The following is a 26619-nucleotide window of genomic DNA, read 5'->3' on the forward strand; positions in this document are numbered from 1 at the left end:
CAGTTCGAGGCTTGCTGGGCATGCAGGTTGGTGAGACGTCATCGCAGCCAACAGCCTGGTGTCCCCACCAATGCACAGAGGCACAAACAGCCCAGGCTGGCCCAGGTACAGACCAGACCCTGCCTGGAAGATAAGATGGCAGAAGCGGGGGAGGAGGGATGGCTCCATGGTGAAGCACTTGGGAGCCCAGGATGTGAGCTGGTCACAGCACTACCGAAAGAGGAGGAAGAGGAAAGGCGGGGGTGGGGCTGGGGTGGGGGAATGAAAAAAACCAAAAACCAAAAACCCACGTGTTCAGAGGCTCTCAGCACACAGTAAGCTCTCAATAAATGCTAGAGCTGCTATTAAGGCACTTAGCCCAACGCTCACACAGTAAACAATAAACACAGGCACACAGTAAACGCTCAATAAACACAGGCACACAGTCAATGCTCAACAAACGCTGGGGCCGCTGCTCCTATGGAGCCCCTGAGGGGGTCTTGTCCACGGTGGGGGAGGGACGTCAGATGCCCCCCAATTCCTCTTCCCAACTGAGCCCCGTCCTGTTGCCAGCAGGCTGAGGTGGGCTAGGGCTGCGGCTGCGTGGAGCCAGCCTGGAACTGTCCTTGCACTCCGCGCGGTGGGGAGGAAGCCGGGTGAGAAGTTGAGTAGTGCAGCGCGCTCTTCCTGTGTTCTCTTGGCAGAATGGAATGGGTGCAGGCAGCTCAGGTCCCAAAGACATGGGGAGAAAAGAAGAGAAGGCCTTTCACTGCTGCTATTGATAACTTGTCTCCTCACGAGGCGGGTTCAAACCTAAAAATACCCGAGCGCTGTCACGTTGCAGAGGAGCCTTGACGGCTGGATGGGAGGGCCGAGGGAGGCCGCCGAGCGCGGGAGCCGCCCGGCTCTGTGGCCCCGGCTGCCCAGCCTGTGTCCACACATTAGAGTCGAGCGGGCCCCAGAAGGGAGCATGGAAGCGCCCCCTCAGAAACGGGACCGCGGGGTGCAGGTGGCGGCCAGGCAGGGCCTCCACAGGAGGTGAGGCGTTCTTGGGCACCACACCTTGTGCTGGGCTGGGCCGGGCTGGGCCGGGCCCCTGTACACAGGCCCAGATGAGGCGATAAAGCCACGCTCCCAGCCCAGGGGAGGAGGTAAGAGTGGAGTAGGCCGAAGGGCAGTGAGCTGTGGCCCACTGGCACATTGCCTTGCTCTGACAAGCTTCCTCTGCCCCTCGTGCCTCAGTTTCCCCCTGCACCATGTGCTCAGGACAGGGGTTCCCTTGTGCGTGTGGCTGACCCCAGGGTCTGCTGGGGCCTGTGGTGGGTGCGCGGCTGATGTCCTGCTTTAGGGAGGAGCAGCCCCGTTCCTTGGCAGAGGACAGAGGAGGACGCGGGGAATGATGTCCGTGAGCACTCAGGCTGGGCTTGGTCCCTAAATCCTCTCAAGATTCCCCTCAAATTCAGAAGATGGGGCTGGGGGATGACATCCTCCCCCTCCCCCTTCCTCCCCCGGCGGGGCACAGCCTGTGCTGTGTGCTCTGCTCTGGAGTTTGCTTGGTCTCAGCGCAGGTCTGCAGGGAGTGACCCCCAAATGGCCATCAGACTGGCACTTCCCGTGTTAGCCATGGCTGCTTGAAGCCCAGGGCGGGGGCCGGCGGTGTGCATGCGGCAGGAGAGCCGGGCGCCGCTGGCTCGGGCAGGGCTGGTCTGGGGTCTGGGGAGGCCTCTGCTTTCCCACAGCCCTGCGGCCGGGCCAGGCCTGGCTGTGGGCCCATAAGGCTGGCTGTGCCTGGAGCCGGACCTCTTCCGCGTGGCAGGCCCACGAGTCACTTAACCGGTTTCAGGCTGGACCTCCCCATCTGTGAAGTGTGAACGATGACGCGCACCCCGGCCCTGCTGCTGCACGGGGAAGTGGAATGTGCGTGGACACCGGGTGGCTGGGGCGGCCTCCCTCCTGCCCGCCGCCCTCCGCGCCATGCCCCCAAGCCACCTCTGCCCTTCCCCACCCCTCCCATTACATTCCTGGAGAAGTCCACTCCGGTCTGGTCAGCGGGGCTGCAGAGTCCCACCCCACCGCTGACAAAAGGGTGCCCACCCGTAGCTGCTCTGGGCCAGGCCACAGGGGGGCCTCTGCATCGGTCACCACACCTCTCGGTGGGGGTCCGGTCCTGTCCCAGCCCCAAGGCCCCTGTGAGGCCCAGCCTCACTCAGCGAGCCCAGGCTGGAGACTCACGGCCATGTCCCTTCCACAGGGGTCAGAGTCTCATCGGGATGGGGGGCATGCGTGCGCAGGGTTGGGGGGGCCCTGAGCTGTCTGGGCCAGGCCCCAAGGAAAGCTGAGAAGCTTGGCCAGCCTGGCCATCTCCGTGGCAACAGCCCGCCGTCCCTGTCCTGGCTGGGGGCCGGCTCACCGCGCCCTTCCTTCTGCAGGCTCGAGTCGCTCTCCTCCGCCGTAACCATGGCAACGCCTTTGTTTCCGAGGTTGGTCCGCCTCCCTCCCGTCTCTTCGGGCACCGCACAGGGGCTCCTTCCAGACCCCGCGGGCTCCCCAGGGCCGCTACAGCGCGCAGAGAGAGGCGCAGCCCCTGGGCGGGAGCCAAAGCCAGGGCAGGGCCCCAGGCCCACGGTCACCGCAAGCATCTGCACAGGGGGCTCAGAGGCCCACGCCTGACCCCGCCAGGCGCCCAGCCGAGAGACCCTTCGTGCGGAGGGAGTGCGGGCCCGGAGCGGGCTCCGACCGAGGGCGGGGGGCGGGCGGGGCGGGTGATCTGTCAGGGCTCTGTGGGTGCGGGGGACTCGGGGGACGAGAACGCAGTCACTGAGGAGTTCGGGCGGGCTTTGCGAGCTCCAGGTGCGCCCGGGCCGGGCTCCCCCCACGCGCCCCTTTCCTCGAGGCGATCCGCCCGGTGGGGGCGGCCTAGGCGGCGCAGCCTCTGCGGTCGTCTGCAGGGCCCGGCTGACCCTCCCGTCCAGGCTCCGGCCCTGGGGCTGGTGAGCTCGCCCGAGGCTTCGGAGCCGACGCCAGGGCCCGCAGGGCCCGAGGCCGCGGGGTCGGCCGCAGCCTGCGGTGTGGGCTGCCAGCCGGCGGGAGAGGGGTCATTCTGGGCCAGGGCTTTGGGTGACGGTGATAGGTAGTTCGCAAAGACAGGGAGCTGGTATGCATCGGTGGGGGCCTCCACCGGGTCGGGCGGGCGAGGGGCGGGAGGGCGGGCAGGGGCGGGCGGGCAGCCCCCCCCACACACACCTGATTCACTATTTGTAAACTCGCGTCTCGCGCGGCCACGCCCTTTCCTCCTTCCTCCCACCTCACGGGCCATTATTTGCATAACCCCGCCTCTTCGTCGTGGTGACTGGTTATCACTGCAATCACTCCTTCAAGAGGGTGGCACCCCGAGGAGGGGCCGCCCCGACGACGTGATCAGCAAAGTCCCGCCCCTGGCGCGGCCTTCGGGCCGGGCGCTGATTGGGCGAGCGGCGGCCGACCCCGCGGCGAGGGGCGCGGCGAGTGGCGGGGCGGGTTGTCGGTCGGCGAGGCGGCGGGCCGCACTTCCGCCTCGGTGTCAGTGGGTCCCGGGCCGCGGGCGGGGGCGGGGCGGGGCGTCGGAGGGGTCGGCGGCGCGGAGGGGACCCATTCCAGGTGAGCGGGCCGCCGCCCGCCCGGCGCGGCGGCGGGGCGGCGGGGACGGGCCGCGCGAGGTCCCCGCGGACGGGCCTAGGCCGCAGCCCGCCCCGGGGCCGGGGGAAAGTTGGGGCCGCGCGCGCGCCAGGTGCGGGGCCTCGGTCTCCGCGCGTCGCCTGCGCCGGGGGCCGCGGAGGCCGCCGCCCACCTCGGCGAGCGGGAACGGGACGCCGCGCGGGGCGTGGGCAGGCCCGGGCCCCGGGCGCGCGGGGAGGGCAGCGGGCCGGGGCGCGCGGACCCCTCCGGCCCTCCGGCCCGCCCCCCGCGCCTGCCCTGGGCCCGCGCCCGGCGCCGCGCCGACCACAACTTTGCCTGGCGCGGGCTCCGGCGCCCGGGCTTCCGAGCGCCCTTCTTCCCGGCTTAGGCGGGGCCCTGGGAAGCGCCGCCGTCGCCCGGGTGCGGCTCCGCGCAGGCCGGGACCGCGGGGGCCCCGAGCAGCGCGGCCCGCTCCTCAGGGCACGCAGGTGGGTGGTGGTCCCCTCCTCAGTGCGCCCCCGGGCCACCGCCAGCCTCGGCCGCCCTGGCATGCCTGGGCCGGGGGCCTCGTCCCCGGGCCGGCGCTTCCCCAGCGCCTTCCGCGGCCCGCACGTGCCGTCGCACCTGCCGGCCCTCGGAGGTGTGGCGGGATGCCGGGCTTGGGGTCCCCTGTGGCCAGGTACCCAGACCTGGGGCAAGTAAGGGTGTTCTCTGCCCCTGGCTGCATGGCCTAACTGCGTCCTAACTCCCCTCAGTTCCTGGCGTGTGTCACCCGCTTTGCCAGTAAGAGAAGCACATGGAACCTTCTTCCTCTGCCGCTGGCTTTGACAGGCAGCAGTGTTCCAGAAGGGCGCAGGAACCTGGAGTGCGGCGCTTCCTCCGTCGCTCCATTGCCCTGGGGGCGCGGGGCGGCGGGGGGGTGTTACTTGAAGCCTGCCGGGGAGGAAGTAGTGGCTGCTTCTCCTCTGCAGAACTTGCTTCCTTGTTTGCCTTGCATATCCTGTTCTTGCCAACTCCTGTTTGAGGACGTGATAATGCTAAGTAATTATTTGTTCCAGATTGTGAGGAGCACTTTTTAGTCACCCTGGTCTTTTGAGTCTCACTGCAGTCGGACAGACAGGCATGGATGTCTTCAGTTCATTCCCGAGGAAGCTGAGGGGACAGGGAGGTTAAGTGATTTACTACAGGTTGCACAACAGTAAGTTATGGAGCAGGGATCTGATCCCAGGCACTGGGGCTCTGGAGTTAGCTTTGCTTTTTGTCTTGCTGAGGATGAGAATCGGAGGGACAGGAGTGGGTGTGAAGTACATGGTTTCATTTCAGGCTTAGTGCTGTGAGCTTTCTGTAGTCAGTTTTAATGCACTTGGGACGTTTTTTTTCCTTCCTCTCTGGTGTGTCTGGAGGGGTCAGACTGCTATGTCCCCCCTCCCCTTTTTTATGTAGGTACTGGGATTTGAACTCACAGCCTGGGCATTGTCCTTGAGCTTTTTTATTCAAGACTAGTGCTCTACCACTTGAGCCACAGCTCCACTTCTGGCTTTTTGGTGGTTAATTGGAGGTAAAAGTCACACAGACCTTCCTACCTGGAGTGGCTTTGAACTGTGATCCTCAGATCTTAGCTTCCTGGGTAGCTAGGATTACAGTGTGAGCCACCTGTGCCTGGTATGGTTTCCCCTTTAATGAGTAGTGTTCTCTCAATATTTAAAATTGCCCCTCACTTCTTCAGGCCTTTGAAATGCTCTGATATGAGTATTGGATATTCTTTAAAACTTGCTCAACTAAAAAAACCAACAAGACTTGCTCAACTTGGAAAGTCTTATTATTTTTAGCTAATTGAAAATGTGGCATTTCTCCTTTTGCTGATAACATCTTCTGTATGTTTTCTGTTCTCTTGTGCTGTCTGTAAACAGTACTGGATCTTGAAAATGGTTTCTCCTGTTGTAGCCTGGGCACTGAGATCTGAGGCTCTGTCCCTGCGTTGAGCTGTGTCAGGTGCAGGAAGGCCTAAGGGCTCTGGGCTGGTCCCTCAATGCAGGCTTTTCCCAGGGGGCTGGGACTTCTGGCTGGGAAGATGGTGGGAGAGGATCTGCTCCAGGCTGGAGTGGGAACTCTAGGGGATGTATGTGGGGGATGAGCGTCATCTTCTGCTCTAGCACACATGGTGGGGGCACACAGGATGTGTTGCTCTGTGTGCCAGGTGTGTTGTCCTGAGTAGAAGAGTGCTGGTCAAGGGCTGATGGTGGGAAAGGAGCAGCTGTGGCCAATTCCTAGTGCCGCCGTGCTTGGCCGGAGTGACTTACATTCCTCTCTTAAAACTGGGGTGGGTATGTAAAACATTGTCCAGGCCAGGACGCCCGGAGAGGGAAAATGAGCGCTATTAGTGGTGACGGATAGGAGTGAGGCATGGACCAGGTCTGTGACATACTTCGTGTGGCCCAGTGCTGGCTTTCCCCAGTGACAGGTAGCAAAGCCAGCACTCTAGAATCAATGGCTACCTGTGACCATGAGATTTGTTGGGCAGGTGGGGGTGAAAAGGGTGTTGAGAGAGGAGGGGTCCTGGGAACTTAGTGGCAGGTGCAGGTGGCAGCCAGGCCCTGGCTTCCAGGGCTTGGCTTGGGTCGTCTGGTCCTCTGTGAGGGGCAGGCCTTGTGCTTCCCCGCATGAGTAGCTTAGTCACCTTTCTGGGGCAATATGAACACACACAGAATTAGCCGTTTTTCTCTCTCTGTGTCCTATTCTCTCTTCCCTCCTCTCTGGAATGGCGGGGTAGGAATTTATGCATTTCCCTGACCGTCATTAGGACACCTCCTCCCAAAGTCCCCTGGGGTGCGTGCGGTCGGGGATCATGTGGGCAGGTGTGATGTTGGCATACGTGTCTCAGCATAGTCAAACCGGTTCGGAGCCTGCAGGGTGAAGTCGGGCAGGGTGGTGAATGAGGAAGGGCCTGGAGAGGAGGTCATGGGAGAGGAAGCTGGCCAGGGGTGAGGATGTGGGACTTGTCTGGAGCAGGCTGGGGTTCTGAGAATGTCCTTTTGCCCATGGGGGTGTGTCTGCTGGCTCTGAAGTGGTGCCTTCCCCCTCTCCCCTGTTGGGGCTGTGGGTGTCCATTGGCACAGGTGTACGCCAGGTGGCGAGGTGTGGGTGCGGGGCTGCTTGTCTGCTCGCATACGTGTGTGTGGCCTCGGTGGTGCACACGGCAGGAGGCCCACTCCCGTGCATCCATCCTCTCTCGGTCGCAGAGGAAAACAGCATTTTCCTGTGCTGCAGAATGATGACATTGATTAAAACAAACATTTCTGTACAAAAGAGCTGTATTCATCTTGTGTGTTTGGAAAGGCATTATAAGATAATGTTCTTGAAGCGTGGGATATATTTTGGGCACTTACTGCTCGATACTGAGCAGTTCCATCGGGTGAGGAGTAGCACGTGAAGGACTGTACGTGGCGGTGGGCTCACTTCCTTGCATGGCCTCGGGGGCCACCCGAGTGGAGAGCGGCCAGCAGCAGGCGGTGGATGCTGTTGCTGCCTTGGTTTGATGGCACAGGTGTTTGGATAGGTTTGGGCCTGGTCACTGTGTTAGAATGAAGAGCTGGTCTTTTCTTCATTAGACAGCTCAAGTGTGGGTAGAACTAGGCACTGACTTCATTAGTGCCATTGAGCCCTAGATTGAGAAAACCACTGACCTGCAGGAAAATGGGGAGCCCTGAAAGACTGTGGCACGGAGAAGGCACAGACACGTGTCTCACTTGTAACAGGAAACTGGAATGACCCTTCTTGTGTGTTCTTTGCACACCACCAAGACTCTGTGCTTAAGGCACCGGCTGCACCGCCCTGCGCCCTGACCCAGGTTGATGCAGATGGTGCCGCGGTGGTCAGCCTTGTACGCCTCCTCCCCCCACGAGGCTCTTGCGGACCGAGTGGGGTGAGGTGACTACATTTACACGAAACCTGTGCATATAACCGCTAAGCGCCATCTCGCCTGGGCGTCAGCAAGGAGCACGTTTGGTGATTGCCGGTGGAGAGCTGGTTTGTGGTTTGGCTTTGCGGCCTCCATCTTGCCCTGTTGGATGGGTGGATCTTCGGCAGAACAGAGCTGCCCTTCTGCCTTCAGCACAGAGCTGGCTGTGTGAGGGGTACTGAGTCTGACTCCAGCCGCTGCTGGCTTCGTTTTCTCCTGACCTCTGGGGGCCTCCGGGGACTTTGAGGGCTGATGGACAGTCACCGTGGCTCAGCCATCAGAGCCCGAAAGCCACACGGTCCCACCTGATGTTCTGAGCCCCCGGTACGACAGTTTCCTCCAGGCCTCACACCTGCACACACCGAGGACCCCTAGGCTCCTGTGCCGGTGGTGTGTGTGCTGGCTGGGGCAGGTGACACCCCCAGCACCGCGCTAACCGTGAGATGTCATGGCTTCATTTTTTAACCAAAGAAATGAGAGTGTGGTGTAGAGTACGTGGCGTGTCCTGGGGCCTCCCGCTGGCCATCCGTGGACAGAACGCAGCCTACCAAGGAGCCTCGTCCGCCATTGCTGTAGTGGAGGGATGAGGACTAGGAGGGGGCCTGGCCGCTGGCCACAGGACTCGTGTCCCCCTTGGGAGAGGTGGAGGGGAGCCCAGGTTCCCACCTTCCAGCCCTTTGGACCCCAGAGTACAGCTCGTGGGATTCTCTCGTTTATCTTTCTCATCCCTGTCAAGATCCGGGAGATCTGCCATTGATGTCTGTACGGTCCATTCTGCCCGCGTGCATGGACCCGCTAGTGCCCAGAAGGGGCGTTCTTTCCTGCCTCACGCTCTGGTCGCCCCTCAGTGTTATTGGAGCACCTTGGCCAGCCTGCGGGACTCTGCCAGGCTGTCCCTGTCTACTCGCTGGTCGCCTGTGGGGGAAGGAGTAGCCCCGTGGGGATATGGCCACCACCATGGCTGGCCCTGGTCAGCTGATCTTCCTGGGAATGGCCTGGCAGCCTTGACCTGAAGTGCTGTGGGCCGCTGGGGCCTTCAGACCAATGGTGCTGATGAGGAACAAGGCGCCACAGCTGCTGCGTTTGTAGTTTCTGGCTTGTTCTCTGGAAGCCATCCATGCACCCTGCTTGAGTGAGGTGGAATTGGTGCAGCCAGCCTTTTCCTGCCCAGTGGGGCCTCTGGGGGCCAGACCAGGTCTGTGGGAGATAGCAGTGGAGTACCCACCCAAGGAACCAAAAGTTTCCCATTGGGGGGACTGGGAGGGTGGCTCAGTGGTAGAACGCTTGCCTTGCATACATGAGGCCCTGGGTTCGATTCCTCAGCACCACATAAGCAGAAAAATCTGGAAGTGCTGCTGTGGCTCAAGTGGTAGAGCGCTAGCCTTGAGCTGAAGAGCTGAGGGACAGCGCCCAGGCCCAGAGTTCAAGTCCCAAGACAGACAAAAACAAACGAAAGTTTCCCATTAGAAACAAATTATGCTAATTCCTTTGAATTGTGGACGAAAAACTTTCCTTGAAGTTGGAGAGTGAGTGTTCATTTTCTCTAGAACTTCCCTGTCACAGTACAAGATAGGACCTAGGTCCTCATATGGCCGGTGACTGGTGTGGCTCTGTTCTGAGCACGTGGTTTCTTGTTAGGATTGCTTGCAAGTTACCAAGTGAAACTTTCGTTATGACATTTAAATTTAGAATCCAAGCCAGGCACTCGTGCCTCATGCCTGTAATCCTAGCCACTCAGGAAGCTGAGATCTGAGAATGGCGGTTTGAAGACAGCCCAGGCAGGAGAGTCTATGAGACTCTTTTTTTTTTTTTTTTTTTGGGGGTCTGGTCATGGGGCCTGAACTCTGGGCCTGGGCGCTGCCCCTCAGCTCTTCAGCTCAAGGCTAGCGCTCTACCACTTGAGTCACAGTGCCACTTCCGGCTTTTTTCTTTTTGCTTATGTGGTGCTGAGGAATCGAACCCAGGGCCTCTGGCATGCAAGGCATGCGCTCTACCACTGAGCTACCTTCCCAGCCTCTATGAGACTCTTACCTCCAGTTAGGCACCAAAAAAAGCCAGAAGTGGAGCTCAAGAAGTAGACCACTAGTCTTAATCAGAAAAGCTCAGAGACAGTGTCTAGGCCCTGAGTTCAAGCCTTAGGGCCAGTGTCGTCCTCTTCCCCCTCCCCACACGACCCCACGCTCTCTCTTGAAATGCCATCCTGTGGATGGATTCTGAATCTGCATGTTGGACTTGCCTAGGAAGTTCTGCCCTTACCCACTGCTTGCTTGTGGACACACAGCTGAGGAGCCTTGACTCTGGAGGTGCCCACACATAGCCCTGCTAGCCCTCTGGGGCTTTCTGCTGGCCTGGAGGCCCTCGGATGAGACACGATGCAGAGCCCGTGGGCTTCTGGGCGGCTGAGGCCAGAGTGTTAGCTGGTTTGCGGAAGCAAGCCCTGGAGCAGACAGTGCCGGGAACTGACTGTGGTGGCAGGCTTGGCTCCAGGGACTGTCTGCAGTGCCTGCTGGGACATGCCACCCCACCCCGGACTCCTGATCACTCCTTAGGGGCTACCCAGGAAGGGTTTCCCGGGAGCACTGTCTCAGGCAGCTCTGTCGAAGACCCAGCTCCCATGAGAAATGGCAAGGGTTTGCATTGGCAGTCGGTGACAGTTGAGTGGTTTGTGGGGTGCCTCAGTGCCTGGTGACAGCTGAGTGGTTCGCAGGGTGTTTGCCTTGGTACTCAGTGGCAGTTGAGTGGTTTGCAGTGTGTTTGCCTCGGTGGTCGGTGCCTGCTGCGTAGTTTTCAGGTCCTGTGGGCCGTGGTGAGGGCAAGGAGACATGGATTGTGTCCCCTCTGCAGGCCTGAGCCATTGGGAGGATCTTTGGGGAACTGGCACCTTGACTCTGGAGTCTCACTGGAAAGGCCTCCCCGAGGTCTTGCTCAGGGTTGGAATCCTAACAGGAGCACAGCTGAGGTAAGGCGGGGTTCAGTCGTCAGTGAGCTTGTCTCCAGTGTGTCTACAAACTTACCCCTCCAGGCTGGCTTCAAACCATGGTCCTCTGGATCTCAGCCTTCTTAGTAGCTAGGATTACATTCATTAGCCAGCAGCACCAGCTGGACTGGACTTCAGCATGATTTGCTTGGTGAGATGGCTTTGGCAGGAGGAATAGGATTTCCCCAGGAGCACAGATCAACTTTCTTTTTTTTTTTTTTTTTTTTTTGTCGGTCGTGGGGCTTGAACTCTGGGCCTGGGCGCTGTCCCTCAGCTCTTCAGCTCAAGGCGAGCGCTCTACCACTTGAGCTACAGCGCCACTTCCGCTTTTCTGGTGGTTTATTGGAGATAGGAGTCTCACGGTCTTTCCTGCCCGGGCTGGCTTTGAACCGCGATCCTCAGATCTCAGCCTCCTGAGTAGCTAGGATTATAGGCGTGAGCCACCAGCACCCGGCTCAACTTTCAATTTAACACTTGATCTTCTCCAAAAGGCGAAGCAGTTCCACTTTGTGTGTGTGTGTGTCTGTGTGCGCGTGCGCGCATGCGTGCACTTACACTCAGGATCTTGAACTCTTGCTATACTGCTTTGCTCAAGTCTGATACCCTACCACTTGAACCACAGCTCCACTTCTGGCTTTTTGGTGGTAAATTTGAGATAAGAGTCTCATAGATGGGGCTGGGAAGGTGGCTCAGTGGCAGAGCATGCCTTGCATGCCTGAGGCCCTGGGTTCGATTCTTCAGCACCACATAAGCAAAAAGAAAAAAGCCGGAAGTAGCGCTGTGGTTCAAGTGGTAGAGTGCCAGCCTTGAGCTGAAGAGCTGAGGGACAGCGCCCAGGCCCAGAGTTCAGGCCTCACGACTGGACCCCCCACGCCCCCCCCCAAAAAAGAATAAAAAAAAAGAGTCTCATAGACTTTTCTATCTGGAGTAACTCAAACCATGCTCCTCAGATCTCAGACTTCAGCCTTCTGAGTACCTAGGATTACAAGGAGGCATGAACCACAAGCATATGGCTTTTTTTTTGGGGGGGGGGTCCGGTCGTGGGGCCTGAACTCTGGGCCTGGGCGCTGTACCTCAGCTCTTCAGCTCAAGGCTAGTGCTCTACCATTTGAGCCACAGCACCACTTCCGGCTTTTTTCTTATGTGGTGCTGAGGAATCAAACCCAGGGCCTCAGGCATGCAAAGCAAGCGCTCTACCACTGAGCCACCTTCCCAGCCCCGGCTTGTTTTATTTATTTATTCACTTATTTTCTTTTGAGACAGGGTCTTTTTTTTTTTTTTTTTTTTTTTTTAGTCATGGGACTTGAACTCTGGGCCTGGGCACTGTCCCTCAGCTCTTTAGCTCAAGGCAAGCTCTCTACCACTTGAGTCACAGCACCACTTCCAATTTTCTAGTGGTTCATTGGAGATAAGAGTCTCATGGACTTTCCTACCCAGGTTGGCTTTGAACCATGATCCTCAGATCTCAGCCTCCTGGGTAGCTAGGATTATAGGCGTGAGCCACTGACACCTGGCTTTAGACAGGGTCTTTCTATATAATCCAAATTAGCATCACAGTTTCAGATCTTAGCCTGGTAGTGGTAACATGTGTACATACACAACTACACAATCAGACTCTTTCCTGGGGCCTTGAGGTGCTAGGATCGTAGGCATGTGCTGTGGTGAGGGCACCCACTACTGTCCCCGGGCCTGTACCTTAATGTACCAGTATTGAATATAACCACACTTGGGCATGTGTTCCCTTTCCAAAAAGTGGAATCCTCATCTGTATTTGGGAACACATTAGACAGACAGGGTAGGAAAGCCAGGACAAGGGCTTGATGTCTCCTCGCCTTTTAGTTTCCAGGCTTGCAGGTGTCCCCAGTGGTGACCGGTCACCTTCCAGGAACTTGGTACTGGCCAACGTCAGTTTCTTGAACATTGCTAATGTCCGTGGTTTCATCTTTACAGGGGAGCTGTTGACTTGGTCTGTTTTATTGTTTGATTTATTTTTTATTTTTTGCTGGTCATGGGGCTTGACCTCTGGGTCTGGGCACTGTCCCTCAGCTCTTCAGTTCAAGGCTAGCACTCTACCACTTGAGCCACAGCATCACTTCTGTCTTTTTTCTGCTTATGTGTGGTGCTGAGGAATTGAATCCAGGGCCTCATGCATGCAAGACAAGCACTCTACCACTGAGCCACCTTCTCAGCCCATTTTATTGTTTTATTAAGGTTTTGTTCCCATTTCATAAGTCAGGTAATGAGTACATTTCTCTCTCTCTCTCTTTTTTTGACAATCTAATGTCTTCCTTTGCTTTCCCCCAGTTTCCCCTCCCACTCCTGCCCACGACTTGCACAGATAACTTTCCACATAGTATACATATACTGAATAGTGCGATTGCATTTGTTCCCCCTCCCTCCGTCCCTTTCTATGCCCCTTTAACCTCCCAAAAGAAAAAAAAAAGCAAAAACAAACACTACCACCATCAGTAACAAAAAAAGTTTCCATTTCTTAGAGTTTGTTTCAATAAATGGTATTTTAAATGTTCAGAGAAGTTGCACCTTTATGTTCCTCCCCTAAGAGTATCCTCCTTTAGCCCTTTAGTGTATGAATGCCTAGAGTCCTTTATAGATGATCATGTCTAGTTATATTTTAGCTCTAATTCCACAAATGAGAAAAACCTGTACCATTTGTCTCTGGCCTTGACTTATCTCACTCAGCACAATTTGTTCTAGGTCCATCCATTTCCTTGCAAACAGCATAAGCTTATTCTTCCTAATGGCTGAATAAAATTCCATTGTGTATAGGTGCTACATTTTATTGACTGATCTGTTATAGGGTATCTGGGCTGTTTCCATAACTTGGCTCTTGGGAATAGGATAGCCATGAACATGGATACATAAGTGTCTTTATGGTATCCTGACTCCCAATGTTCTGGGTAGGTGCCCTGTAGTGGTATGGCTGGGTTGTAGGGAAGATCTATATTTAGTTATTTCTAATTCTTTTAGTTATTTCTAAGTTTTTAATTGTTAATATAAAGGTAGTATACAGAGTATGTTTCTTTTAAAACAATGTCACCCTTTTTCTCCCCCCTCCCAGTTTTTCTCTCCCTTCCCACCCACAACTTGTATAGTTCATTTTCAACATAGTGTCTAGTGAGTACCACTGATGCATTTGTTCACTCTTCATCCCTCTATTTCTGTGTCCCTCTTGGCCTCCCCCAAACAGATAAATGAACAAATGAGAAAAAGAAAAAAAACAGAAACAGCAATAAAGAAAGAAACCTCTTATTCCCATATCCTGAAGTTCATTTCAATAAATATTATTTTATATGATCAGGTACACATAGGTATTGCAACTTTGTGTTCCTCTCCTAAGAATATCCTCCTTTGGTCTCATATATATATATATTTTTTTAGGAACCTCCATAGAGGTTGTACTAGTTTGCATTCCCACCAGCAATGTAGTAGGTTCCCTTTTCCCCACATCTAACCCAACATTTGTTGTTTTTCAAGTTCACTATGTTTGTCTATTTAACTGGGGTGAGATGGAATCTCAGAGTTGTTTTGATTTGTGTTTCCTTTATGGCTGGAGATGATGAGCATTTCCTCATGTGTTTGTCATTCTATTCTTACTTCTGAGAAGTCTCTAGCTCCTGGCCCATTTACTGATTGGCTTATTAGTTTTGGGGGAGTGTTATTTTTTGAGCTTCTTGTATATCTTGGCTATTAAGCTTTTGTTGGATGTATTGCTGGTGGAGATTTTTTTTCCCAGTCTGTTACTGTCTTTCTAGTTTAGTAACTGTGTCCTTTGCTGTGCAGAAACTTATAATTTTGATGTAATCCTACTTGTCAAGTTTCTCTCTCTGTTTTTTTTAATCAGTCATAGGGCTTGAACTCTGGGCCTGGGCGCTGTCTCTGAGCTCTTCAGCTCAAGGTGAGTGCTCTACCATTTGAGCCACAGCACCACTTCCAGTTTTCTGGTGGTTCATTGGAGACAAGAGTTTCACAGACTTTCCTGCCTGGGCTGGCTTTGAACTTTGATCCCCAGATCTCAGCTTCCTGAGTAGCTAGGAGTACAGGCGTGAGCCACTGGCGCCCGGCAAGTCTTTTTTCTCTCTTCTGTGCCTGTGGGACTCTCTTCAAAAAGTTCCTACCTAGGCCTGTAAGTTATAATGTTAATGTTTCTCTTGTTCAACCTTGCAGTTGTATCAAACTTTCAGGTCTGATGTGGAGGTCTTTGAGCCACTTTAGGTTGATACTGATGCTTGGTGACCGGAGTCCAGTTTTCGTTTTCTATAGGTAGATGTTCAGTTTTCCCAGCACCAGTTACTGAAGAGGCCGTCTTTTCCCCACTGTGTGTCTTTGGGTCTTCTCATTGGTTCCATTTGTCTTCGGCCGCCCCTTGGCCTCTTCACACTGGTATAGCAGTTCCACAGGCTGCACAGTTTATAATGAACAGGAAGTACTGGCACGCAGTGCTGGAGGTTGGGTGCAACGGGAGCCCCAGTGTGTCGAGGCCTTACAGCTCCTCCTGGGTGGCAGGGGACACAGGAGGGGGGATGCACGTGAAGTTGGGAGTCTCCTTTCACGATTCATGAGGGCAGGGCCCTTGGGGCCTCATCTCCTGCCTGAGGTCCCATCTCCATCAGTGCGGTCTTGAGGGGCAGATACAGAATCAGCTCAGCCTGCTTTAGCTTGAGAGCATGTGCCTTGGGGCAGCTGCTGAAGGCACGGGTGGGATTCAGGCCGGCCAGGGGCACAGATGGGCCTGGCATTAGGAACCAGAAGCAAGCAATCACTTCCTTTTTTTTTTTTTGCCAGTCCTGGGGCCTGAACTCAGGGCCTGGGTGCTGTCTCTGAGCTGCTTTTGCTCAAGGCTAGTGCTCTACCACTTGAGCCACAGAACCACTTCCGACTTTTTCTGTGTATGTGGTACTGAGGAATGGAACCCAGGCTTCATGCACTCTACTACTAGGCCATTCCCAGCCCAAGCACTGACTTCCCGACTATACAGAAGACAGGTCGCATGGGTGAGCACTGACTTCCGAGAGTCCCGGTCTCTGTCTGGTCACTTGAGTGACACCCCCTGTCCTGTTTCCAGAAGCTCTCACAGCTGCTTCTTGGGTAGCAGGGTGGGTGGCAAAGAAAAGGGAAATACTGAAAGTCTGCTGGGGAAAAAAAGCAGGGAGGAGCTTGATGTTGATTGTTGCTGATTAAAACTTAATTACAAGTGCGCAGCTGCTGATTTACCTCCATAAAAAAAAACAAAAACCTTCACTAGCTTCTTACGAGCTGTAGGGGAGATTTCTCTCACCGTTACGTGATTTACCTTCACTTTTGGAAACAGTTTCATAGACGAATGGTGGTGGTGTGCCCGGTTTTCGGCAGGAAGTTAATATGTATGAGTTCTAAGCTAAAATGGCTTTGAGGAAATTGAAGCGTACTTCAGTTTACTGTAGTAACTTATATAGCATTCTTCATTAGGAATGCTTCCTCTCATTTATACTTCCTCAAAGTCGTGTATTTGTTAGGAGATAATTCATTTAGTTATATCTGAGACCAGTTTCGTTGGTGGGCATTTAGAAACTTTCAGGCCCTGTGTCTTAAGTACATGATGCAGTGTTTCTCCCCTCAGGTTTCCTGCAACTTTCACCCAGACGAGGTCTGCGGTGTGCAGTTGCCTCTGCTCTCCTGAGGACAGCAAGGATGATCCAGTAGGCAGCCGCACTAGGCAGCGACAGGGCTGACCCCTGAAGGATGAACGGGGAGGAGGAGTTCTTCGATGCCGTCACAGGTGAGTGGACAGGAGACTGCTTGGTGTTTGGAGACCGTGCGATCCAGAGCGTGCGCTCAAGCCAGGCGCTGGTGGCTCATGCTGTCATCCTAGCTACTCGGGAGGCTGAGATCTGAGGATCACCGTTCAAAGCCTGCCCGGGCAGGAAAGTCCATAAGACTCTAATCGCCAATAAACCACCAGAAAACCAGAAGTGGTGCTGTGGCTCAAGTGATAGAGCGCTTGCCTTGAGCTGAAGAGCTGAGGGACCGTGCTCAGGCCTAGAGTCCAAACCTTACAACCGAAAAAAAACAAAAACAGCGTGTGGGCTTGGTACTTCGGATGTCATCTGGCTCAGCAGAGCTAAGACAGGGGTCCTGACATTGGCTGTCCTGGCTCAGAAGAGGGGAACCTCGACTTTGGTGAGGTGGGGTGGCTTGAAGTGTGGGAGAGCGTCCCTGGGGGTAGGTTTATTTGGACCCCGAGTGAGAACGTCAGTACTCCTCTGATAGCCTTCCTTCCGCGAGGCAGCACCACCTTACAGCTGTAGCTTCTTGGTGCTGCCCTGAGTGCGCTGAGCAGCCGGCCTGCCTTCCCAGCGGCTCTTGCTCTCGAGTTCCGTCGTTCTTCCCTTTGGGGGACGATTCTAAGGCTTGGTGTGCAGCCCATGCCTGGTTGGCGAGGGCGCCCAGCTGCTGTCCTTGTTGAGAGGTGAGGCACCCCAGCCAGCGCCCACGCCCCCAGTGCCCGGGTCTTTTCTGTGAAGGATGGTCTCCTGGGAGCATACCGAGTGTATTTCCTTGTCCCTCACTACACAGATAGTGGCTCGGAAATGTCCCTGCAGGCTGGGCTCGTGATGACCTTTGAAACTCTGTAGTTGGTGTCCACGGGGTCTGTCCTAACAGGGGTAGCTGCTTCCGCCTAGGCAGATGCCTTGGTCAGAGCCTCCCTTACCCTCGGCCCGCCCTGGCGTGCGTGTGGTGAGCCGTGCTCTGCGCGTTGGCGGGGGGTGTCACTGTTGGCTTACTCTTCCACAGTCCCAGGGGGAGACACTGAGCTCTGTCACCCTCCAAGGCTAGCTGGAAGTCACTGCTCATGACTTGGTGGCCGAGGGTCTCAGATTCTGTTGTGTGTGCTTCTGGGCGTCCTCTCGTCGTAGGACTGGCACGAGTTGCCTCCCCTCGGAGGATGGCCAGCGGGCAGGCTTGTCCCCGGTCACCTGGGAGGTCGTGGTCCCAGGGGGGCGGCCATGGAGCCTGCCCCGGAGGATGTGCCAGTTCCCTCTCACCCGGGAACTTTTGTGAATCGTGATCCTCTGAAGTTGTGGAATAAGTCCATCTTGATTAAGCCAGAGATAGGCAGGTGAGTCCATCCTGACCTCAGGCCCCGGGGTGTGGCCATGTCCCCCCCCACCCCCCCAGCAGAGCTGCCTCACAAGTCCCCACGTCTGGCGGGCCAGGATCATTCCTGTTTGGGAAGGACAGCCGATTCCTCCAAACATGTCACTCAAAAACTATTTAAGGCAGACACCAGTGGCTCACACCCATAATCCTGGCTACTCAGGAGGCTAGATCTGAGGATCATGGTTCAAAGATGGCCTGGGCAGGAGTGTGTGAGATTCAGATCTCCAAATAACCACCACAGAAGCCAGAAGTAGAGGTATAGCCCAAATGGTAGAGTGCTAGTCTTGTGCACAAAAGCTCAGGACAGCATCTAGGCCCTAAATTCAAGGCTCAGGACCAGCACAAGAAATATAAAACAACTTGGGCTGGGAATGTGGCTTAGTGGTAGAGTGCTTGCCTAGCACACATGAAGCCCTGGGTTTCATTCCTAGTATCACACAAACAGGTAAAGCCGGAAGTGGTGCTGTAGTTCAAGTGGTAGAGTGTTAGCCTTAATCAAAAGCAGCTCAGGACAGTGCTTGAACCCAGAGTTCAAGCCCAGGACTGGCAGAGAGAGAGAGAGACAGACAGACAGACAGAGACACACAGAGGGGGGAGAGGGAGGGGGAGAGAGAGAGAGAGAGAGAGAGAGAGAGAGAGAGAGAGAGAGAGAGAAATAATATAAAACAACAACAAAATAAAAGACTGCCAGGCGCTGGTGGCTCACACCTGGCATCCTAGCTACTCAGGAGGTGAGGCTGAGTTTGAGGATCATGGTTCAAAGCCAGCCCCAGCAGGAAACTCTATGAGACTCCAATAAACTACTCAAGAAAGCCCCATGACGTGGCTGTTTTGCTTGTCTTGTTCAGGCTTTGATTCTGATCACTCTTCCGGGGGATTCTCGGAGACAAATCCCGTCCCTGGAATGATTGATGTGGACACCAGCAGGAGCGGGAAAAGTGGGGAGAATGGAATTCAAAAGCACAGGTGTGTTGTCTCTTGCATGCATTGTCTTAGAGTTCTCGGGGTGCACTCGCAGTTGTTCCTGACAGATATGGCCGGGGGAAGCCCCTTAGGTCTCCTGACTCCTGGGCTGCGGCAGCCTCTCTGTCCCAGGTCTGAGCCGGCCACTCATGTCCTGAGAGACTTGATGCTTCGGTGGGGTCTGGAGACTGGCAAATGTGGGTTGACTCCTTCCACGAATGCCGTTTCCTTCTCTGCCCTGAAATTGCTCAGGTTCTGGTGTACAGCACACATCTTTGCTGCTGATTTCCTACAGATCCACCTGTTCTTCCGTAGGCTGCAGATTAACCCTCCTGTCCCTTCCATATCCCGGGGTGATTACTGGCCACTGAGCCAGCAGGGCTCGCTTGCTGCACATGGCCACATGGCTGCCTCCCTGCAACTGTGCATTTCATGTAGATTCTGCAGGCATGGGCCTCCCATGGAGGCTTCGGCCTTAGTCAGGGGTAGCCAGAGGGCGGAGGCAGTGCTGAGGTGTGCTTGCCTGAGGGCCCTCCAGCCTCTCCCCTGACCTCTGAGCTTGGGCCCTCGTTGTGGCATGGGTCCCCTTCGTGCCCTTCTGTTTGCATGCTGAGCGGGGGCAGAGTGCCTCCTGTGTGCTGTGGGGCCAGGCCCCCGCAGCGCTGGGCTTGCTCTGTGCACAGTGCTCCCGAACCCCAGCTGCCAGCCCATCCCCTGCTCTGACACTCGGACCTCGTTAAATGTGTCCTGGACCTGGGCCTCTTTTCATTTCTTTTTGTCAGGTACAGTGGTACTTCTCAAAATCGGGGCTGATGGCGCCACCTCTGTTCTCTGTGTAGAGCTCAGGCGCAAGGCCGCGCACTGCCCTCCTCCCTGGGGTCACGAGCAGCTCTGACTAGCACCCCTGTGCTCACAGAGGTGTCCCAGTGACACTGAACCATAAGGTTGCCCTTTTCTTAGGATGAGGCCAACACTGCCCTACCTCTTGTCCTTGGCTGCAGGGTTCTGTGAGGGCCTCTGGTGCAGCCAGCCTGGCCATTCCCAGGGCCTTGTTCCCAAGAAGCCCTTGGCCTGGCCCCTGCAGGGTTAGAGACTGAGACTCCAAGGTCTCCGTAACCATCCCGAGGCCTTCACAGCAGTGGGGCAGTGCGCGTTCCGTGGTGTTTCAGCCGCACCTGGCTTCTCAGGCATGCCAGAATGCAGACAGCTCCCAGTTTGGGTGTCTAAGCTAAAAGGAGGAAGTCAGTCCTCTGTAACGGAAGCGCATTGCTCTCTTCTCCCAGGACGGCACTGCCTGCCCCCATGTTCACAAGAAGCGATTTCAGCGTGTGGAGTATACTGAAAAAGTGCATCGGCCTGGTGAGTTCAGACAGCACTTTTTTTTTCTTCTTTCTTTCTTTCTTTTTTTTTTAAAAACCAGTGTTGGGTCCTGAACTCAGGGCCTGAGTGCTGTCCCTTAGCTTTTTCACTCAAGACTGGCACTCTACCATTTGAGTCATAGCTCCACTTTGACTTTATTTGGAAATAAGAGCCTCATGGACTTTCCTGCCCAGACTGTCTTTGAACCTCAATCCTCAGACCTCAGCCTCTTAAGTAGCTAGCATTACAAGCCCGAGCCACTGGTTCCCAGCTTGGACAACGTTTTAGAAGCACAACACTTACGATGGGTGCTGGTAGTCCTAGCTATTCAGGAGGCTGAGATCTGAGTTTAGTGGTTCAAAGCCAGTCCAGGCAGGAAGGTCTGGGAGATTCTTTTTTTTTTTTTTTTTTTTGGGTCTGGTTGTGGGGCCTGAACTCTGGGCCTGGGCGCTGTCCCTCAGCTCTTCAGCTCAAGGCTAGCGCTCTACCACTTGAGCCACAGTACCACTTCCGGCTTTTTTCTTTTTGCTTATGTGGTGCTGAGGAATCGAACCCAGGGCCTCAGGCATGCAAGGCAAGCGCTCTACCACTGGGAGATTCTTATCTACAATTAACCACCAAAAAACTGAATGTGGAGCTGTGGCTTAAAGTGGTAGAATGCTAGCCTTGAGCAAAAGAGCTCAGGGACAGAGCCCAAGCCCTGAGTTCAAGTCCCACGACTGACAAAAAAAAAAAAAAAAACACTTAACTAGGAATTCCCATGAGTTTATTGCCCTGCTGCTAATTTAAGAAAATGTGCTGTACATATTTAAAAAACAGCATGGAATTAAGGTAACAAAGCAGGAAAGGAACAAATAAACAAGAGTAGGAAAAGGAAACTCAATTATTTGTGGACTGCAGAATGCTGGTCCAGCAGGTGGCACAGGCATCACACAGCGCCTTTGTCCTGGTTCTCTGAGACATGTTCCCAGCGTTTCCCAGCGTCCTTGGCTTTGTATATGTAGCCTCTGCAAGCGTCTTCCTGCCCCTAGCTCTGGCCTGCTCTTACCCTCCCATCCTGGCTGTCCATGGGGCCTCTTGGGACCAGACATCAGGATGCTAACCAGACATCTTCCTGGGTCCTCTAGGAGCTGTCCAAGATCACAATGCCAATCGCCTTCAACGAGCCCCTGAGCTTCCTCCAGCGGATCACCGAGTACATGGAGCATGTGTACCTCATTCACAGAGCCTCGCGCCAGCCCCAGACCCTGGAGAGGATGCAGGTGGGCACTACCGTGGTCATGCCAGGCCAGTTTTAATGCATCTGGCTCTGTTTGGCTACTGGCCTTGTGGCTGTGGCAGGGCGTCTGTGAGGAGGACTGATGGCACTGGTCCAGAAACATGTCCTCTGCAGGTGTCTGGCAGCCTGAGTGCTGGCTGCTCTGCCTGCGTCCTCCATCCCCACTGCCTCACACGTGTGATGTCCACGCAGGAGTGTGGGTGTATATACGTGTGCCTGCCTCAACATGTGTGAGCAAGAACACGTGTGAATGTACACGTGTAAGTGCAGCATATTCCAGACCAAAAGACCAACGAACGCTGCTCTTATGTGTGGGGGCGTGGGGTGGGGACAACACATTGTTGCTTCTTTTTGCAACTTAGACGAAGCGATAGGTGACAGGTGGCATTTCCCTGGAAGTCCTGGAATTGTGCATGTGTCACTGTGAGGTGTCCACAGAGCCTGTGAGCACCGACGCTCCGTGGGCGCCCCATGGACACTCTGTGGACAGACCGTGGGCTCTCCTTCCCACGCCCTGGCCGCCACTGTTCTGACCCAACCTTGGTTGTTTGCAGTCTGTAGCTGCTTTCGCCGTCTCGGCAGTGGCTTCCCAGTGGGAGAGGACTGGCAAACCATTCAACCCGCTCTTGGGTGAGACATATGAGTTGATCAGGTAAGCGGAGCCATTCACACATGGCTTGCCGGCGGGCTGCGGGCGACTGGGAGCCTGACTGGTTCAGCTGCACTTGCTCCTTGGCTCTGGGGAACATGCCTGCTGGTGGTGGTGCACCACCAAGTGCTGCTGGTGCACTTCGGAGGCTGTAGGTGCTAATGGTGGGACCATCACTGGTGTGGAAAGCAAGGGTGAAGGTTCCTGCACTGAGCTCAGGAGCAAAGGCTGTGCTACACCGATGGGTGTGTAGCTTTCACCAGGAATGGAGCTGGCGGGAATAAGCAAGATTGGGCCTCTACCACAGCCCTGAGGGGAGGGACCAGAGAGGTAGCCACAGAGAACATCCGTGAGAAGAGGGGCCACAGAAGTGTGGTTGCTGCCCAGTACCATTCCCACTGCCCTATCCTGCAGAGTCTCAGGAATGGTTGGACAGGCCTGCCAGACAGAGTTGTCTGATCACATCTGTGTGTGTGTGTGTGTGTGTGTGTGTGTGTGTGTGTGTGTGTGTGTGTGTGTGTGTGTGTGTGTGTGTGTGTGTGTGTGTGTGTGTGTGTGTGTGTGTGCGCGCGCGCGCGCTGGACTGAGTGCTAGCTACTTAACTTTTTCACTCAAGGCTGACATTCTGCCACTTGAGCTCCATTTCTGGCTTTCTAATTGTTAATTGGAGTTGAGAATCTCATGGACTTTTCCTGCCTGGGCTGGCTTTGAACCACAATCCTTAGATCTCAGTCTCCTGAACAGCTAGGATGACAGGCGGGAGCCACCAATGCCCAGTATACCTGATCTTTAATCACTGACATTTCTTCGGCTCAGTTTCCTCTGGGCTCCCAGGGCAGGGTGGACAGGGCAGTGGCCACTTGTGCACATGCACACAATTCAGTGTGTACCCCTCCTTCCCTGAGCCTGGACCCCAGGCCTTGGAGTTCCAGCCCTGGGCTGGAGCAGGTAGGTCCAGGCTGCCTCACAGATGACTTGGCCTCTGGAGGACTGTTGGAAACCTCCTTTCCAACTGTGTTGTCTATAAGAATATTTTATATAAAACACGTAAGTCATTGCAAAAAGCCAGGTGATGACGTGGTTCCAGTGATAAGTGCTTGCAAGGTCTGAGCTCGCACTTTAGTACCATAAAAGAAAACCCAAAACAACACACCTAATACCCCATGAAACTCGCATGTCTCGCAGAGCACCTGCTGTTGACGGTTTGGTAGCTGGCCTCAAGTGTGTGACAGTGTTAATTTGTGGCATTTATCATTGTGCCATAGTTATGTTCCCTTGTGGTCACGGCCCTTTCTTTTTTTTTGGCCATGGGGCTTGAACTCTGGGCCTGGGCCTGTCCCTCAGCTCTTGAGCTCAAGGCTAGCACTCTACCACTTGAGCCACAGCACCACTTCAGGCTTTTTCTGTTTATATAGTACTGAGGAATTGAACCCAGGGCCTCATGCATGTAAGGCAAGTGCTCTACCACTGAGCCACCTTCCCAGCCCCTGCCACAGCCCTTTCTAAACTGCATTTTCCCATGTATCTGAACTCCCTTCAGCAGCATTTGTTGCAGCATTTCTGGGTCATAGTTTCACTTGCAGCATTTTTTCTGTGTCATAAGATGAAGGAATGGTACACTGAGCAATCGATAGCATCTCAGCAGTCACTCTGAAGCTTTTGTTCTGTCTGGGGTTGATGAGTGATGGTGGGATCTGGGTGTTGGTCTCTCCAAATGAGCCCTCTTCCAGTGTGGGGCTTGGCCTTGTGCACGGGGTGGGGGGTACTACCCCGACAGTCTGCCCATTGGCACCAGAAACAGACTGTGGGTGGGGCGTAGTCAGTGTGGGCTCCTCTGGGCGCCTGCAGAGAAATCATGACCTACTTGGGAGCATAGATGAATGCCATCTTTGGTTTCTTCTCTGCTCCTGCCTCATCCTGAGGGTGCGGCCACCAGCCTGCACTGAAACCGTCTGCGCCCTAGTGTATTCCTCTGCTAGCTGGCACCATGTGGTCACCATCTGGTCTCTGAGTCTCTCTGTCTTTGAGAAAACCAGAGTGATGGAGAGTGTGTCCTGGGGACAGAGAGGCTCCCAGGCCACCCGGGCTGTGATGTGCCCAGCGGGAGGGACTCGGGGACAGCCCTACTTCTGCCAGAGACAGGGAACCTGGGCCCAAACAAGGTATGTCTTGGGTGGACACTCCTGCGCCACAGTGCCCACCCTGAGCCATCTGCGAGCCCTCGGTGACGTGCCCAGTGCCAGGACTTGAGGCACCAGTCTTGACTAGCTGCTGGAAATTATTAAAATACCTTGGAAAACTTTATGGACCGTGGAAAAGAAGCTATAAGGATGAAAAGAATAAGAACTAATTGAGACACTGAGAGGCAGATGACAGGAGGAATCCTTAGCCTCCTGGGGGCCAAACTCAGGTGTAAGTACGGTTGGCACACCGAGAAGCAAACGCTGTACTCGCTCTCCCCGGCCCTGCTGGCCGGCGGCCCCTCCCTGGCCAGGCCACCCTGGCTTTACGCAGAGGCGCAGACCAAGCCCTGTACCGTCTTTCACATCCCTCTTGAGCAGCTAAAAATACAAGTTCTTTTCTTAGACAAGTATTCATTTTGTAGATTACATACCTTGGCAGGCAACCTTTTAAAACCTAATTTTTCAACTTTCCTTCCTCTGTAATGATTGGGAATTCTGATTCCAGCTAAGTTAGTAATTATGTGGTTTAGCATTTATAATTTTTAATGACTACCACTGTAGGTGTATTCGCAGTTCCGGGACAATTAAAAACTGACATTTTTATTGAATAGGAGAGTCTCTAAAAATCTTATTTCCTGGCCAGGAGTATTTTGGGGGTCTAAGACATTCCTTCATGGAAGTTCCAGCACCTCATACAAAGACTAGATGCCGGGCCCCTCTGAGGACTTTGAGCCACAACCTCTGGAGGAAGGTTTGGGCCCAGCCGGGCTCGGCCTGATCCGAGGCGAAGCTGGTCACCTGCGAGGCCAGGGCCCGTGGCCAGCAGCAGGGTGGGGTGAGGCCTCTCCCACGAGGGCTGCGCTGCTCTGCGAGGGCTGCTTTGAGCAGCTGTGTGGCGCCTGCTCTCAAGAGATAGGCCAAGCGTGCTGTCCAGTCACAGCCCAGGGCGCGTGGGGTCCGAGCCTCTGGTGGACCCCAGGGCGTGTCCCGTTGCCATGGGCTGTGAGGCCCTGCACCCTGAGGGGTGAATTGGCCTCCCTTCGTTCTTGCTTCATTAATGTGGTTTTTCCTTCTCCTTCCCACTTCCTTCTCTTCTCTTTTTGGACCCAGGGAAGATTTAGGGTTCAGATTTATCTCTGAGCAGGTCAGCCACCACCCTCCTGTTAGCGCCTTTTATTCAGAAGGCCTCAACCAGGACTTCATGTTCCATGGCTCCATCTACCCGAAGCTGAAGTTCTGGGGCAAGAGTGTGGAGGCAGAGCCCCGGGGGACCATCACGCTGGAGCTGCTCAGGTGAGCGTGCAGGCGACGAGCCCAGCACGGGGGAGCCAGCGCCGAAGCCAGCCGGGGTGCAGCTCTGGGAGGCCTTCGGCCCTCCGCGCTTCTCCCCCGGGGCCAGTGGGCCCACAGCCCTCCCTCACACCTGCTGCCTTGGTCACTGCCGTCTGTTCTCCCCGCCCCGTAACCCCTGCCACCAGCCATGCAGGGCAGCTGGCACAGCCCACGCCACCTCCCTGATCTGAGGGCAGCAACGCCTTCAGCCTCTGCCTGTCAAGGTGGTCCAGACCTACCCACGCTGTGTGGAGCACAGCCATAGACTCCCTTCGGGGGACCCCTGGGGTGGGAGTTAGGACCCAGAAGCCAGAGGAGAGACCCTGGTGGCCATGTAGCTGTGTGATGATGGCCGCACAGACCTGACTGTGAGGGTGTGCACGTGTGTGTGTGTGTGTGTGTGTGTGTGTGTGTGTGTGTGTGTGTGTGTGTGTGTGTGTGTGTGTGTGTGTGTGTGTGTGTGTGTGTGTGTGTTACACAAGGCTGGAATCCTGGTGGGGGACCAGTGGACCGAGGGCCCTGCAGAGGCTTTCTGCCTCTGTGTGGACACTGTTGTCCAGCACCCATCTAAGATGTCTGCAGCAAGGGCGTGCATTCCCCACCCACAGCCCTGTGCGCCCACAGGTCCTCTGCAGTGGGTCTGGCCCTGAGGAGGTGTGTGATACAGTTTGAGCTATTGGGACTCAGGGTCTCTTACATGTTTGGGTAAGTGCTCTACCACTGAGCCAACATCCCTAGAGATGACTTTTTTTTTTTTTTTCCAATTTCATTTGAGACAGTTTCCCTGAATTGCCCAGACTGGCCTTGGGCCTCCCACACACCTGCGATGGCAGCACACCTGCCTGGGCCTCCCACACACCTGCCTGGGCCTCCCACACACCTGCCTGGGCCTCCCACACCTGCCTGGGCCTCCCACACACCTGCCTGGGCCTCCCACACACCTGCCTGGGCCTCCCACACACCTGCCTGGGCCTCCCACACCTGCCTGGGCCTCCCACACCTGCCTGGGCCTCCCACACACCTGCCTGGGCCTCCCACACCTGCCTGGGCCTCCCACACACCTGCCTGGGCCTCCCACACCTGCCTGGGCCTCCCACACACCTGCCTGGGCCTCCCACACACCTGCGA

General features: G+C 55.4%; 1 protein-coding gene across 3 annotated transcripts in view; it reads left to right on the plus strand.

The window, feature by feature from the left end:
- The first annotated feature begins 3527 nt into the window (after positions 1-3527).
- LOC138841338 (oxysterol-binding protein-related protein 2) overlaps positions 3528-26619 on the plus strand; it is a 33277-nt gene continuing 10185 nt past the window's right edge. Inside the window, exons 1-7 of one of the 3 annotated variants that reach the window (XM_070042033.1) lie at positions 3528-3615; positions 16186-16344; positions 18575-18692; positions 19973-20048; positions 21176-21310; positions 21882-21979; positions 25270-25452. In XM_070042033.1, the coding sequence (XP_069898134.1) occupies positions 16308-16344; positions 18575-18692; positions 19973-20048; positions 21176-21310; positions 21882-21979; positions 25270-25452 (647 nt within the window). In that variant the 5' untranslated portion in view covers positions 3528-3615; positions 16186-16307. Of the gene's footprint in view, positions 3616-4809; positions 4832-10530; positions 10551-16185; positions 16345-18574; positions 18693-19972; positions 20049-21175; positions 21311-21881; positions 21980-25269; positions 25453-26619 lie in introns of those variants that run through there. The other 2 variants (XM_070042034.1, XM_070042035.1) reach the window with 2 other exon arrangements.

The sequence above is a fragment of the Dipodomys merriami genome, unplaced genomic scaffold (assembly GCF_024711535.1).
Source record: "Dipodomys merriami isolate MVZ:Mamm:240054 unplaced genomic scaffold, mDipMer1.0.p SCAF_316, whole genome shotgun sequence".
Lineage (NCBI taxonomy): Eukaryota > Metazoa > Chordata > Mammalia > Rodentia > Heteromyidae > Dipodomys > Dipodomys merriami.